The sequence below is a fragment of the Rhinoraja longicauda genome, chromosome 26 (genome assembly GCF_053455715.1).
Source record: "Rhinoraja longicauda isolate Sanriku21f chromosome 26, sRhiLon1.1, whole genome shotgun sequence".
NCBI lineage: Eukaryota > Metazoa > Chordata > Chondrichthyes > Rajiformes > Arhynchobatidae > Rhinoraja > Rhinoraja longicauda.
Window position 1 is genome coordinate 24,887,376 of NC_135978.1, and position 16,971 is coordinate 24,904,346.

At 39.1% G+C, this 16,971-nt stretch overlaps 1 protein-coding gene across 12 annotated transcripts in view; it reads right to left on the reverse strand.

Annotated features, from left to right (window-relative positions):
• trim37 (tripartite motif containing 37) overlaps nucleotides 1-16,971 on the reverse strand; it is an 88,251-nt gene that overhangs the window by 42,176 nt on the left and 29,104 nt on the right. For all 12 annotated transcript variants that reach the window (XR_013548956.1, XM_078422669.1, XM_078422673.1 and 9 more), the window contains exons 9-15: nucleotides 16,301-16,368; nucleotides 15,809-15,933; nucleotides 14,152-14,202; nucleotides 11,498-11,579; nucleotides 10,065-10,141; nucleotides 7,167-7,346; nucleotides 2,531-2,645 (exon numbers count right to left, since the gene is read on the reverse strand). Coding sequence is in view for 11 of the 12 variants with exons in the window: in XM_078422669.1 (XP_078278795.1) it covers nucleotides 2,531-2,645; nucleotides 7,167-7,346; nucleotides 10,065-10,141; nucleotides 11,498-11,579; nucleotides 14,152-14,202; nucleotides 15,809-15,933; nucleotides 16,301-16,368 (698 nt within the window). In the remaining variant the exon portion in view is untranslated. The remainder of the gene's footprint in view (nucleotides 1-2,530; nucleotides 2,646-7,166; nucleotides 7,347-10,064; nucleotides 10,142-11,497; nucleotides 11,580-14,151; nucleotides 14,203-15,808; nucleotides 15,934-16,300; nucleotides 16,369-16,971) is intronic.

The window sequence follows — 16,971 nt, forward strand, 5'->3', positions numbered from 1 at the left end:
GAAAAGATTTAATAGAAACCTAAGAGGCATCTTTTCCACACAGAGGCTGGTTGGTGGGTATATGGAACAAGATGCCAGAGGAGATAATTGAGACAGGTACGATAACAGCATTGAAAAGACACGTGTGTCGGAAAGAACCGCAGATGCTGGTTTAAATTGAAGATGTAGACAAAATGCTGGAGTAACTCAACAGGATAGGCAGCATCTCTGGAGAGAAGGAACGGTGACGTTTCAGGTTGACACCCTTCCTCAGACTAAGGAAGGTTCTTGACCCGAAACATCACCCATTCTTCCTCTTTGAAAGACACTTGATCAAGTATATGGATGGGAAAGGTTGAGAGGTGTGTGTTAAATGTGACCCCTAGCTTAAAAGGGGCATCTTGGTCAGCATGAACAAGTTGGGGCAAAGGGCCTGTTTCCATGCTGTGTGGCACTAAAACCCTTGGTAAAGGATGAAATCTTATCAGTTTCTCCTTCTCAAGATCTCCCAATCAGCTGAGTGTTTCCAGAATTTTCTGTATTTATTAGCAGGTTCCATTCATATCCCAACTGCATTCCATAACAACGTTAATCCATTCTATTTGTTGGTATCAATGAGACCCCCTTTCACAAGCTCTCCAGTAACCAGCTCAGTGCTGGGACCCCAGTTATGTACAATATATATTAACGATTTAGACGAGGGAATTAAATGTAATATCTCCAGTTGCAGATGACACAACGCCGGGGTGGCAGTGTGAGCTGTGAGGAGGATGCTATGAGGCTGCAGGGTGACTTGGATAGGTTGGATGAGTGGGCAGATGCATGGAAGATGCAGTATAATGTGGGTAATGTGAGATTATCCACTTTGGTGGAAAGAACAAGGTGGCAGAATATTATCTGAATGGTATCAGATTAGGAAAAGGGGAGGTGCAACAAGACCTGGGTGTCCTTGTACATCACTCACAGCAGGCAGTGAAGAAAGCAAATGGCACATTGTCCTTCGTAGTGAGAGGATTTGTGTACCGAAGCAAGGAGGTCCTACTGCAGTTGTACAGGGCCCTGGCGGGACCACACCCGAGGTATTGGGTGCAATTATGATCTCCTAATTTGAGGAAGAACATTGTTGCAATTGAGGGAGTGCAGCATAGGTTCACCAGGTTAATTCTTGGGATGGCAGGACTGACATTTGATGAAAGAATGGATCTACTTGGCTTGTAGTCACTGGAATTTAGATGAGGGGATCTTAAAGAAACATAAACTTCTTAAGGGATTGGACAGGTTAGATGCAGGAAAAATGTTCCCGATGTTGGGGGAGTCCAGAACCAGGGGTCACAGTTGAAGAATAAGGGTTAGGCCATTTAGGACTGAGACGAGGAAAAGCTTTTTCACCCCGAGAGTTGTGAATCTCTGGAAATCTCTACCATAGAAGGAAGAAGGCCAATTCACCGGATGTTTTCAAGAGAGTTAGATATAGCTGTTATGGCTAACGGAATCAAGGGATATGGGGGAAAAACAGGATGGGGTACTGATTTTGGATGAGCAGCCACGATCATATCGAATGGCTCTAAGGGCCGAATGGCCTACTCCTGCACCTATTTTCTATGTTTCTATGTTTCTTCACTTGGCAATGATGGCAATCCTGACAAAAGGTGATCAAGTGAAAACTTCAACTGCTTTCCTCTTCAATGATGCAGTTTATAAAAACATTGCTGCAAATGCTCTTTTCGATTTTTTTAACATCTGCAGCATGTTGTCAAGTTTTCATCAGTGGCCTCTCCATCCCTATTTTCATAGGTCACTCTTAACACCAAGTTTATTCATTTTATAAAATAACATTTGGATTTTTTTTTCGTCTCCCGTCTTAATCCAACCTCCCCTCACCACCCACCCCATCATCACCACCTACATTCATCTTTCTCTACAGTTTAATTTGTACATCGTTCTCAGTCCTTTCAATGTTGACCGTGCAAATCTCTTAACCTAATTAGTTAAAAGTGTTATACAGTTGCTTCTCCTGTTCACACACGTCACAGCTGCTCATTGCACTTACCACAAAAACACTAAATTTAGAATTTTCACCACTTGAAGAAATTAAAATTTAATCATGCAAAAGTCAACATTAACTATGGCAGAAGTTAGATTCTCACCTACAGCAAAAAAATGACCTATAGTTTCTCCCAAAATAATTGATGAACAGCTTTATTTCCTCCAGGTCAAAAAAACACAGCTGGTGCAAAATGTTTGAAGCAATCAAAAATAAACAAAAAGACAACATAAACCAATATCACTTCACAAAACTGCATTTGGACCAGTTTAATGGAAAATTAGATTTACTTTGCAACTGTAAATATACAAAATATTGCTATAAGGTAAAGCATTGAAGCAAATACCATATGTAATTCCTGATAGCAACACAATTATATAGAGCTGTGCTGCAGTCATGAATTAGGAGGCTATTATTTGAACATACAGAGGACTGAAACAGTCATCACAATGTCAATTCATGCTGTTTAAATTCACAGTTGAGTGAAGGTAGATTACAGAAACTGACCTCTTTGAGATTGTTGATTTGTTGGATGTAACCTGTTTGAGCCACCTCAAGTTGGCTGATGTACCAATTCTGGTCACGACATTTCTGGAAAAACGTAGGTGCACGCACTTGGTACCTGTACAATTTAGACAAGGAAGAAAATTTGACATGTCAAATCTGGCATTTTAGTTTAAGTTTTAGAGATTCAGCATGAAAACAGGCCCTTCGGCCTACCGAATACATACCAAACATCAATCACCCAATCACACTAGTTCTATGCTATCCTACTTTCATTCACTCACTATATATTACAGCCAATTTTACAAAGACCAATTAACCTACAAACCCACACGTCTTTGGGATGTGACAGAGTGCCTGGAGGAAAGCCCACGTGGTCACCAGAGAACGTGCAAACTACACACAGACAGCACCCAAGTTCACTATCAAACCCGGGTCTCTAGCATAGTGAGGCAGCACCTCTACCACCGTCTCCAAATTCATTTCTAAAATTCAACCAAAAATAACAATTACAAAAATTTGATTTTACAGATCTGGAAGACTAATACAATATTTCCAATATTAAAGAGAAAATTTGCATTTAGTTCAGAGAAGCATTAATACTATATGGCAATCATTCTTCCACAAGAGCCAGGTAAAGTATTTAAGAGGAAGTTAACCACAACAGGACATCAGCACAAGCCTTTGACTTGCTTGCCTGTAAAAGTCAAGCCACAACAGGCTTCACGGACACCATGAGGACTTATTTCAGTGTGAGCAGCCCACAGATGGCATGGGCTACATGCACATTTGAAAACCATAGAACCATCCAAATGCACACATCTGGGATCTTCAATGCATTAATGTCAAATGTATGGATGATTCGGACAGGAAATTAGGAACTTCATTAAAAATGGAGGATCATTTGCGTTCCAATGTTTCATTTTCCAGCAACATTGAATCACATAACACACAAAATAGTACACGATCCAAATTTTAGAGTAAAAAAAAAAGTAAATTTACATGTGAAAATTTCAATAAATTAATGAAAGCAAATACATCTGAAGAATTTACAGACACATTTCCATTAATCTAGTTCAAAAGATTAATGCAAACCTGTATCAACAGTGACTTTTGATCTGACTAGTCAAATATTTAATTAGCTATACATTTCCCTATCAAAGTGCCAGCCAAGAGCAAAAACACCTGAAAGTAAGGGATTGACGTCTTGGCATTGTACAAGCATCTCTGCTCTATTTGTCAAGTGATTTGATAATTACGACATGATTTGAGTGAATAGCATGCCAAGTTTTTCATTGTATCTCAGTACATGTGATAATAAAACAATACCAAGAGTCAAGAGTATTTAATCGCCACATGTACCAAAAACAGAACAATGAAATTCTTACTTCCAGCAGCATAACAGGTCTGAATGCACAGTTAGTCATAAGACAATAAATGAAAGTTTAATAAATTAAAAAAACATATCGCATTGCCTCATAATTCCCTGGAAATCAGAAAAGTAATATAACACCTTGCTGGTGGGGTTGGACAGTCACTTTGTTTCATTTCTAAACTTCTTAGTATTAGTAAGTGGAGAAAATAAAGGGAGTATGGGAGTTAGGAAAAGGTTTAAAAAGAAATACCTCAAGGGTAGTAATCTCTGGTTTATGATCAGTGACACTTGCTAGCAAGGGCAGAAATATATGAATGGGTGGCTGATATAGGAGGCAGAAATTCAGGTTCTTGGATCATTCGGATCTATGCTGAGGCAGAGGAGAGCTGCACAAGAGGTGTAGGTTTCACCTAAACTGGATGAGGACCAATATCCTCAGAGGCCAATTTGTTAGGTATATCAAATGTAAAAGGGTGTTGAGGGAGAGAATAGGACTTCTTAAAGATCAGAATGACGACCATGGAGCCACAGATGATGGCAAAGATTTTTAATTAATAATTCTCATTAGATTTTACTGTGGGGAAGATCATGATAGATGAGGAATTGAGGCAAATGAGTTGTGACGTCTGGACCTGATAAGAATTAATAAAGAGGTATTTGTGGTCTTAAAACATTAATGGATTGTCCAAGTTCATCCCTTGACCTTGTGGAAAGCTGGGGAAGAAATTGCAGAAGCTCTTGCAGATTATATTTGCATCATCTTTAGCCACAGGCAAAGTTCTGGAAAACTGAAGAATGGCTAATTTTGTACCATTATTTAAGACAGTGGTGTCCAAACTTTTTTCAAAGAGGGCCAGATTTGATAATGTGGAAATACCCAAGGGCCAATGCCCCCCCCCCCCCCCGACCTTTAACTAATGCGCTCCCCCCCCCCCGGACAATCCGTAGATCGGGCAGCGCAGACCGCCGGGAGGTGTAGTCGTCCTCTCCCCTCCCCTCTCCCCCTCCCTTCATTCTGTTAGACAGTGCTGGCGGGCCATAAATAATACATTTTAAGATGGAAGCTGCGGGCCGTATAAAATCTGACCTCGGGCCGCGATTGGCCCCCGGGCCGGACTTTGGACATGTCTGATTTAAGAAGACCAGCAAGAACAAGTCAGGGAGCTACAGGCTATTGAGCCTGACATCAGTTATGAGAAAGCTACTAGAGAGAATTTTGACAGAGTGCACACCAACATTTGATAGACAACAAATGATCATGGAGAATCAACACATCTTTGCGCGTGTGAATTCACCTCATAATCTGTTTGAGTTTTTTTTTGCAATAACCAAAAAGATTGACAAGGACAGGGCAGAGGACATTATCCATGCGGACTTTAGTAAGGCCTTTAACAAGGTCCATCATGGAAGTTTAAAATCACAAGCAGATCCAGCTAATTGGATATATAACTGGCTTGATGGTACGAAAGCACAGAGCGATGGTGGAAAGTTGATTTTCAGGTTGGATGCCTGCGACCAGTGGTGTGTCACAGGAATCGATGCTAGGCCCATTGCAGTTTGTCTTTTATATAAATGATTTGGTTGAGGTATGGTTTGTAAGTTTGCAGATGACACCAAAATAGGTGGTATACCAGACGGGAAGAAATATCATGAATAATTACAGCAGGATCAGGTGGGTAGGTGGGCTGAGGAGTGACAAATGGTTTTCAAATCAGATAAGTGCGAGGTGTATTTGGGAAGTCAAACCTGGGTGAACGGTGCCCTGGGAACTGTTGTAGAACAGGGATGTGGGAGAACAAGTACACCATTCCCCCAAAGGTAGACAAGGTGGTGAAGGAAGCATCGTGCACATTGGCCTTCAATCAGGTAATTGAGCACAGGATATGAGACATTATGTTGCAGTTGTACAAGACATTGATGGGGCCACACTTGGAGTACTATGTATAGTTTAGTGTCACTGCTATAGAAAATATGTAATTTAACTGCAAAGAGTGCAATGATTTACAAAACACAGCACAGTGGCAAAGGGGCAGCACAGTGACACTGCTGGTAGAGCTGTTGCCGCACAGTGCCAGAGAGCCAGGTTTGATTCTGACCTGGGTGCAGTCTGTGTAAAGTTTGCATGTTCTCACTGTGACTACATGGGTGCTCTGGGTGCACCCAAAGTGTGGGATTGTTGGTTAATTGACCTCTAAATTTCTCCTACTATATAGGGAGTGGATGAGAAAGTGGGATAACAGAATTAGTGTGAATGGGTGATCAATGGTCTGCTTGGACTCAATGGGCCAAAGGGCCTTTTTCCATGTTGTGTCTTGCAGTCAATCCAATCATACTTTATTCCTTTAAGCACAGGAGTAGGAGAGGTGTAGAAAATCAGTGGATGCAGTCTTTTTCCCCAGGACAGGGGATTCAAAAGCTAGAGGGCATATGATTAAGGTGAAAAGGGAAAGATTTAAAAAGAGACCAGACGGGTAAAGTCTTCAAGGGTTTGTGCATATAGAATGAGCTGCCACAAGAAGTGATTGAGGCAGAGACAATAACGTTTGAAAGACATTTGGACAAATACACAGATAGGAAAGGTTTAAAGGGATATGGGCCAAATGAGACTAATTGAGCATCTTGGTCAGCACAGACAAGTTAGGCCAAACAGCCTGATTCTGTGCTGTATGATTATGACACTATTAGTGGAGCAGTTTTGAGCATTTAGTAAAACTACATGGGTCACTCTGAACCCCTAAGCTAAAGTCAAATGACATTCGCAGGTGCAAGTTGAAATCGTAAACAAAAGTTGTGCCGTGACCCCTCCATTACCAACCTACCAGTTTACAATCCAGATTTTGCCACATGGACTCAATATTGCATTTCAATTGGATTTCTATTTAGATCCCGACCATAAAAGATTTATCTTTTCAATTCAGGCCCCTAATATATAAATAACTTTAACTGCAGTCATTTGCTGCCACCTTCAGGTAGAAATAGGAAATGGTAAGAAAAAAGAATAAAGATAATTTATTGTACAAACTGCTAACACATTCTCTTACAGTCACCGTACATGTTTGTCAAACTGGCAGCTTGTCTTTTTGTTTCAGAGATAGTTAATTGTCTAAAAATATATTTATAGCCCTTGCTACGATCACGAATTGCACACAAATCAAATGCAACTCATACTTCAATCAATGACCCACTTACTATGATTATACACACCAACTTAATTTGTAAAAGATGAAATATTGCTTTCAAATGGAGTAAATATTCACAGCTTACCTGAGCACCAAGGTGTCACTCTGCATATTCAGGTAACCCTCACTGGCAAGAAGGTCCAAGCGAAAGAAACGATTGTAACCCCAACATTCACCCACTTCAAAATCAGAGGCAAATTCTCGAATTATGTTTTTGGTTGGGTCATTGGAGACTTGATGAACCATTTCCACTCGGTACTCATACCTGGAAACACAAGATATGGAGATCTTGACAGATGCCATCAAAACCTTAAGATTGGATGATATTCTAGTAAAACTGAAAACTAAATTTTCTTAACCTATATTTTAAAAAGTTAATGAACTGATTTTTGAACTTGGGAACATTACAAGCATTTTCCCCAACAGCTCTTAATTGCATCTCTAGTCTGTTGCCAGATTACATGTTGTACACTAGGCTTGAGTCACACGCAAGGTTTTGTAAATAATGCTAGGGTTCCAAGTTAAGAAAGTGAAAAGTTTTACTGTCATATGTACTGAAACAGAACAATGAAATCCTTACTCGCAGCAGCAAGTTTGCAAACTGTACTCAATAGATAATAAAAAATTTAAAATAGTACAAAACAAAAAAGACTTGACACCGTAGTTTGCAGAAAATCCTGGTCAATTTCACTTTTAATTTCAAATATTTTTGCTATTCTGAAGTGAAACTGAATCGTGAAATGCCTGGTAGATTTGGAGAGTTTCCATTGGTGGGAGAGTCTCGGACCAGAGGGCATAGCCTCGGAATAAAAGGACATACCTTTTGAAAGAGGACGAGGAGGAATTACTTTAGTCAGAGGATGGTGAATCTGTGGAATTCATTGCCATAGTCGGCTGTGGAGGCCAAGTCACTGGATATTTTTAAACCAGAGATCGACAGGTTCTTGATTAGTAAGGATGTCAAAGGTTATTGGAAGGCAGGAAAATGGGGGAGAAAAGGAATGATAGATCACCCATGATAGAATGGCGGAGTGGTTTTGATGGGCTAACTGGCCTAGTTCTGCTCCTATGACTCATGAACTTATTTTTTCCTTTATGTTATCCTCAGCTCCCTCAATAATACCCATCTAATCACCTTGCTGGGATCTGTATGTGGGACAATAGAGCCATCAAACTTGGTCTACCATCATGCTTAGGATACATATTCTTGAGACAATACTGACCCATTTTTAGAGAGTTTAAAAAAAAATCCAAAGTAAAAGAAGCCCAAGAGATGGCTTTATAAGTGAAATTAATTTACAGAAGTTGAATAATATATTTACTATTTAATACTGTTTATGATCACTAGTATCACTATGATCACTGTTTATGATCACTGCAATCATGGTTTTCAATTTAAATCCCAGCTACTTATACAGGTTTGTCAGACAAACAAAAATGGACCCAGTTAAATATTTTTTTAAACGACTTAAATTTCCAACACATTGAAGAGGAACTGCCAGATCAACAACAGCCAAGTTTCCTTCATAGCTAGTTCCTTGAAAGATTTAAAAAAGTGTGTAAAACCTATTTGGGAAAAAAAGTTCTCAAACAAGTGATGAACTACAAACCACGTTGCTTCAGATTCTTTTAATAAAACAAAATGAAAACCAAAATTTTAGTGACTTTTAGTCTAGACTGTAAAAACGAACAGCACTTACACTAAATGGAGCAGCTGATCCTGAAAGAGTCAAGTAAAAGTCTGATATACAAAACCCCAAAATGGAGGCTGTAGTCAGTATCCGATACTCGACTTTGAATTTTTCAAAATTTGGCTTTTGCTTCTATTTATTATTAGCAGCAGCACGTTCTGACAATTCAGCAGTTAGCACAGTGCAACAACCAATTCATAACTAACAGCATGACATGCCTTGTTTCTTCCAAGCTTGTACTTTGACTTCTTGGTTACTAAAGGCAACAAGACTTGGTTTCACGTTTTCATTGTGCTGCTAGAAGTGAAATTTCAAGTACAACAAGGCAATATTACAAATTCAAATGATCATGTTAAAAGTCTGAAGAAGGGGCCCAACCCAAAATGTCACCTATCAATCTTCTCCACAGTTTCTGCCTGACCTGCTGAATTACTCCAGCACAGCATCTTTTTTTGTAAACCAGCACCTGCAGTTCCTTGTTTTATTCATTTGATCACGTTATGGCACCTCCCGAGTGGCTGACTCAGTATGGTGTGGTGATCACCTAGAGACCAGAAAATCTCAGGCTTGATTAAAGCCATGATTAATGTAGAGCACGGGATGCCATGTCGTGTTCATGATCGTTACAGTTTTTAACCATTAAAGCGCCACACTGCTGCCTTCTCCTTAGTATTTGTTTTAAATTTTTTCCTATGATTTTAATGGTTGCTGTCTCAACCACATGTGACAAGCATTCCAAGTTCCAACAACCGCTCATAAAATAGTTAACCTCAACTGATATATTTACTGGGTAACAGCCTTCTTCAGACTGAAGGATCTCGACCTGAAACGTCACCCATTCCTTCTCTCCTGAGATGCTGCCTGACCTGCTGAGTTACTCCAGCATTTTGTGATACCTTCGATTTGTACCAGCATCTGCAATTATTTTCCTACACTACCTATTTACTTGGTACAGTATGTGTTTGAGGGGCCAGGGATAGGGAAGTGAAGGACTGGAAATAGACTAGTCTAGGGAACAGTAAACAGCCCAAATCTACTTATACAAGTAGGCTGTCATCAATTAAGTCACTATGTTGAGCAAGCATTTTGATGGGATTATATTACGAACACAGTGCTACTGTCATAACAACTTCCTCAGCAAATGGAGATAATCAAAATACCCCTTACTACTAGTTGAAAAGGAGAGAAAATTCAATTTATTAAACTACAACTAGCAATCCTAATATTACAATAATACATAACAAGGCAAAGACATTGAATTAAAAATTAAAAAAATTGGAAAGTACCCGTACTTTGATGTTTCGGGGAGTCCAGCAGAAAGTTCCAGAAACACTGACAAGTAATTTCCACGCACTACTCCATTTCCATCCTAAAATAGAATGAACAACTTTAATTTGGAACTTTAAATGCAAGCACTAATATTTAATTAGGAAAATTAAAACCACACTTTTGTTACACCAAATACATTTTGAAACACTAAAATTCTTGAAGAGGTTTATATTCTGAGATTTATTAAGCCATCTCTTTTTAATCTAGTCAAATAGTTCAAATGTAAACATATTTGACACCATTTTCTTTTTGAAGCTGAGAATTATAAATTCTTGATTATCTGATATACTATTCATACATCCCTAGAAAATTATTAGCAAACTAAATTTAAAAACTAGTGACATTTCTAACCACTTGATACCACATCAAGGCTTTGAGCTATATTAACTAAGTTGTGAGGGACAAGCTGAACCTGGTCATGCTTCAAATCGTGGAGGGGTGGGGGGGGGGGGGGGGGGGGGCTGGAGAAACAAAAGTGGAGGCAATGTAACAATGTGATTGTCAACACAAGCCAGAACAGGGGTGATTTACATCACTGGAAGGGGAACAGAGGAATAAAAGACTGGAGCTTGCAAATTTTAGCAGTGGTACTCAGTCTACTATATCACAAATGCAAACTGCTTTAACCACAAAGATAACTTTAGCACAACTGTAATGTTGCTAATTTTATTATGACCCATTTTTTTCAGTGTGATTAATAATCCATCATTAAGGCACAGCCATGCGAATGACAGCTTCACATTATGAAATGGGCATTCGCCTCTTTACATTTTGTTCAAATAATGATGCTCTGTGCAACATAAAGATCCTAAGCTGCAAGCTCCATACACCAAAGATACACACAAAAAGCTGGAGTAACTCAGCGGGATAGCATCTCTGGAGAGAACGAATGGGTGACGTTTCGGGTCAGGACCCTTCTCCAGACTGGTTAGGGAAGTCTGAAGCTCTAATCAGTCTGAAGAATGGTCTCGACTCGAAACGTCACCCATTCCTTCTCTCCAGAGATGCTACGCGACCCGCTGAGTTACTCCAGCTTTTTGTGTCTATCCAGTTTAAACCAGCATCTGTAGTTCCTTCCTACACAGCTCCACAAACCAACACCAGAATTAATTAAAAAGTTCACTCAAACAAAAGAGAACTGGTAGAGGAACTCAACAGGTCAGGCACCATCTGTGGAGGGGAAAAAGACAGGCGACGTTTCAGGTCGGTGCTCTTCTACATACTGTCGTTTGTGCCTTCCCTCCACAAATGCTGCCAGACCAGTCAAGTTACTCCAGCAGCTTGTTTTTTTTATCAGGATTCCAGCATCTGCAGATCCCAGTGTCTTCAATCTAACAAAAGCTCTTCTCTCCTCCTGTCTCCCCTGATGACACAGAATACAAACGTTTAAACTCACTGGATAAACCTTCAATCTCCAGCAGAGTCCACATATTTGCAGAGGAGGGCTGTAAACAGGGTCAGCACGCTGACGCAAAGTGCTATTCAAAACATTAAAACAAAATCACATTATCATTTTAAAACCAGAATGCAAATGTTACATTCAGAAAATATCAAAACTCAACTTCAACACAAGATTCCTTGCTTGGAATAAAAAGGACCAATAATTCTATATACGTATTAAAATGGGATAACAAGAGGTAGTGCGTCTTCGTAAGTACAGCAAGTACCTTGATTTCCAACTCTAAACACATGAATCACCAGGAAAGAAAGTCAAAAGAGAAAAGGACACAAAATGCCATTGTTATGGGTTTTGTTCTTCAATCTCCCTACTTCCAAACTGCCTACGATTCGCCAAATGAACAAGCTTCAGGGCAAGGGGACATCTGCAACTTACTTCGTGACCAAGTAATTTCCAAGTTACTTGAGTAGAGAGGCAGGATCCAAATTCTGACTTCTAGATTCAAAAAAGTAGTTTATCACCACAGGACTGGACTGCTTTCTTACAAATTCATTTGAACAAAAGAAATAGTAGTGCCTGCTATGATTCATTGCTAAACATGTATAGCTTGCATTTATAAAGAGCAAATATTAAACCATCAATCCAAATCAATGCTCTTATATCTTGGGGCATGCTTAATAATTATAGATATTGATTAAAATAATAAATAATGTGACATTCAATTTACATAGGCATAATACCGAGGCATCAAAATAAATTCAGGAGAGAGATAGATCCATTAAAGATTGATATAGAAATTTAATCAACAAATTTACCCAAATGCTTTAAAAGACAGCACTAGAATATTTGGCATGAAGTCGCAAGTCTTGTGTGACTGCAAAGTAGCCTCCAAAAGGTGACTGTATTTATGCAAAGAAAGATCGCCAAGGTTAATGCAAGTTCCCCACTTAGCAAGATAGGAGAAATTGTGTGGATAATAATGAATAGCTTTTCCTTAATTGTTTTCTCAAGATATTGTATTAGAAAAGTATCTTGTTTGTATTCCACAAATTCATTCTCTATTTTATTAATACTAATTTGACTAAATCTAATCTAAGTGTAAAATAAAGTACCCTACAATTACTATATTAGTCCCGTTACACGATCCTCAAATTTCCCGATTTATGCCAGAGCTACAACTACAATTTGGTTATCCATAAATTACTATCGATATCTCCTGCCTTTTGCTGTTTTTTAGCTTGACTGTAATTCTGCATCATGATGTACCAAACAGAGGTTGCTTTTTCAGCAGTGTACTGCTCTCACCTCCACTCCAACTAGTCTTTCCCAAATATCAAATAACATTGAACTTAAGTCTCCACTTTTGTCGTCATGCAACCACAATGGTAATTAAATAATATCCTTTTACATTTGTGATTCATTGCTATAAATGCTGGAAATGTTTAAATATGGCAACTTTAATTCTGCCAATTTGATATTTTTTCTGTACTTTTGACTCCATTCACCCACACACTGGAGGCAATTTACAGAGGCCAATTAACCTACACACCGGCACATCTTGAGATTGTGGGAGGAAACTGGAGCACGTAGAGGAAAACACACGATCATAGAGAAAATGGACAAACACCCCAAAGATAGCACCCAAGTGTCTGGCACAATGAGGCAGCAGCTCTACCAATGTGCACTGCCCATTTGCTGTTACCGTTGTTCTGTTGCTCTCTACTTTTCTAACCTACTTCTTACTCTGTTTCTTTCCTCACATGCAAGATCATTGTAACAAAAATTCTTACAAGGTTTGACTGCGTAGGTGGAGAATTCATGCTTGTGGAAGCAAAGGGATAGTTAATGTTTTGGGTCGAGACCCTGCATTTGCAGTCTTGCGCTTCCCATTGATGCTTATCCTGGTTGGGAGTCCAGAACTAGGGATCATAGTTTCAATATAAAGGGGCACCATTTCCACACTCAGCCAAGAAGAAATTTCTTCACTCAGAAGGTGGCAATTCTTTTTAGTTCGCTACCCAAGAATGGAATTCAACAGATATTTTAACATTCATGTGGTATGGAGTTGATACAAGATACAAATGGTATCATAATCTTACTAAATGGCAGAAAAACCACAAAGAAATATCCTACGCCTGCTCCTATTTCTTGTGTTTTGTGTGCAAACACTTGATAAACCTGTATCAAGGTAGGAAAGGTCCATGCAAGTAGAAAACATTTTAATCATAAAAGCAGGCCACTTCTCTGGCACTGACAAATTTTAATATTGAGGATGTATTATTCCCCCCAAATTTTTTTTAAAGCTTATTTACTACATTTTATTACTTGTTTCTTTTTCTTAGTCGCACCTTTCCTTCCCATTCTCTACTGCCTTTTCTGTGCATTTTAGATTGATTCTATCCTAACCACTTAATTTCTAACCTACACTTCTTGTTTTAACTGTGTGCCTCCGCAACAGACCCTTCAATTAGATTGGAGATGTTCAGGTGTTTGCCCTGTTCACACATTCCCAAAAGTCAAAGTCACATAAAGCTCTGGTGCAATAATCCATAAGCAAGTGCAGTGAACAGCTAGTGCCATTTGCTTGGTATTGATAAAGCCAACAAGTGTTAGACTGTCGATAAATATTCTTAAAGGAAATAAGCCATTACCTGAAATTTGACAGGACAAATGTGCTGAAGTCATATGCAGGAACCAGTTCACTATTTAAAAGAAAAGATTTTAAAATAGCACCGTTGACATCAATTTGTTCCTTTTGGCAATTAAGTCCACCTGTATCCAGTTATGGAGGCAGAATGTAAAAACAGTGCTCAAACATTATTCCAATGTATACTTCAATACCCAACCCCTTTTCGACTTGAATATACGAAATACATATATACGGAGTGGGTTTGCATAGCTCCCCAACTTCAACGGGTTTGTTGTGCCAGCTTTATTTGTAAGTAGAAATAAGCAGAGTACAAAACGCTGTAGTAACCCAGCGGGTCAGGCGGCATATGTAGAGAGAATGGAGGCCTATCCATTCCCTCTGCAGATGTGCCTGACACGCTGAGTTCTTCCAGCACTGTGTTTTGCTCAAGAATCCTGCATCTGCAGTTCCTCAAGTCTTAATTATGAGGAATGTTTGCAGGTGCAACTTAAGGAGATCAACTACTGAGGGCAAAATACTTATCGTGTTGCTCTTCATTTCTGTGTTGGTCATCTAAATATCAAAGCAGGAATTTATAAGGGCCTATATTGTTGAAGGCCAAAACGAAAGTAAAATTTGACACAAAAAGAAAACGTGGGAGCAGAAAAAACGAATTAAAAAATGATCGAATTTCATTTACTTTGAGCGTCACAGCATGCTTTCCATAACCATCTAATGACAATACCGTTATTTAGCAACATCACCTGCACTTTCCATTTTCAGACACCAGAGCACTCCAGCTCCAAGATAATATTCAAACACAGCTCCTAACTTATTGAGCCACAAATTTCCAAAGCTGCCATTTATCTTCCACCAATAAATGTGAACAACGGAAGCAAGCGCAGATCTGGCATCACAGACTTCTACCTCCTTTACAACTGGGTAAGTCTCATTTGTGTTTAAAATAAATCAATAATCTTCATTGAGCAATTGCAGCCAGTCTTGTTCTTATCTTTGTACCACAAAGCAACCACTAGATGGGGTACTAACCACCAATTGCTTAGCGAGAGGGAAAACTGCCACTTTTCACTGCATTTGAGATCAGAGTTTGCATCATTCAGTTACAGAAAGGGCATTGCATTTCTTACAATGCCAGAACAGTGGGCTGTTAAATAGAATTAATAGTAAATACTGATTTCTCAAATTTGACCAAACACCTACTAACCATCCTATACTTCCACCCCTTGAGACAAGAAATTATAGTAATATAAAACTAATATTTGTCCCATTTGTCTACTTATCCATATTATCCCCCATAAAACACCAATCTTAACCCTCTAGCAAATCACAATTAAACACCAAAAAAATTGAAACACTGATAATACAGTCATGATCTACATTGTTGCTTCACATCTAAAAACTGGAGGCTTGGAATTTATGTACAAATGTGGAATGGTGGGGGTGGGGGACAAGTGGAAACAAAGCAAATAGCAGATATATACAATCCAGAGAGCAATAAATCATTTGCAAACAAATTGCTTGGAGGAAAATATCCACCCCTGTATTGTTAGCATCTTTGTCTAAATCCAAAATGTTACAACCCCTCTTTACCTTCAGATGCCCAATGAACAATTACATTGTGATCACATTTTCTATTCCCCCTCATTGTTTTGTGGTACCTGGTGAAGTCTGGTGGGACAGGTGTCGTGACAAAGGACGCCATGGGTTTGCGATGCACTTGTTGGAACATCAACAGGATTTCTTGACTTTTCACTATTAATTCACTTTTACTGCAAGATCGCAGCTGCAGGAAACAAAAATTATTTGGGGCTGGTATCACTTCAGAAATAAGGCTTACAAATATCAAAATCAGAAAACCAATATAAATGTTAAATGTTTTGAGCCCATGTGCCTCACCTAAGTAGCCATCCTTTAGGAGAGAACCCAAGAAGTGCCAGCAGCCCATTTCATCAAAGCTGCATCACAAACTCAAAATAATCCAGGAAAGATATATTTATGATCGGCATGGATCAGCCATGCACTGCTCAGTAGATGTGCCAACCACACCAATGCAACAAATGGTTTAACATCACTTTTTTTGTTAATCTACCATAACGTGAGGGAAAAAAAAAATCAGTTCCAATATTTTTCTTCCTCTTCCTTTGGCTTACCTGATGTTCTACTTCTTGTAACAGTGACTCGAGCAGCTCGGTTTCCTGAGTCAGTGATGTCTTCTGGCCTAGAGAGAGAGGTGGGTTTTAAAGAGTCGTCCTGCATAAAGAGATTTATACATTTCCTCAGAAGGTGGTTTCAGAGTTTATGCTATCATAATAGCATTAACAAATATACCCAAAATGACCTTATCATTCCTACAGCAAGAGGGCTCTGATAAGGATCAGATAATCTCCAGATAATATAGAAATAGCACATCAACATTTAAATCTGTCGGCAACAAATCTCTGAAGAAGGCATTTGTGGTGACAAAATCCGTCTGCTCAACAGGTTTTCTTGTGGGTACATGTAACTGGTCAGAAACTAGTGCATTAGCTGGTGTTGCATAGCTTCATGTTCTTAATTATTGGTTCACAGCACAGGAAGTGGTCAACCTCATCCATGCCAGCCACAAAAGGACTAGATTAATATCACTATCTAGTCTCGCTCGATAACCTCGGGAACTAGGGGTCTACAAGTAATTATCCATGTGCTTTTTAAAATTGGAATAACGGCTTGCATCCACCACCATCGGTTCCAGATTCTCCAGAATTAAAAAATAAATACTCTTACCAATTAACTATGCCCACATGTTACTTCCTGTTAAGGGAAAAATAAAAAATCCTGCTCA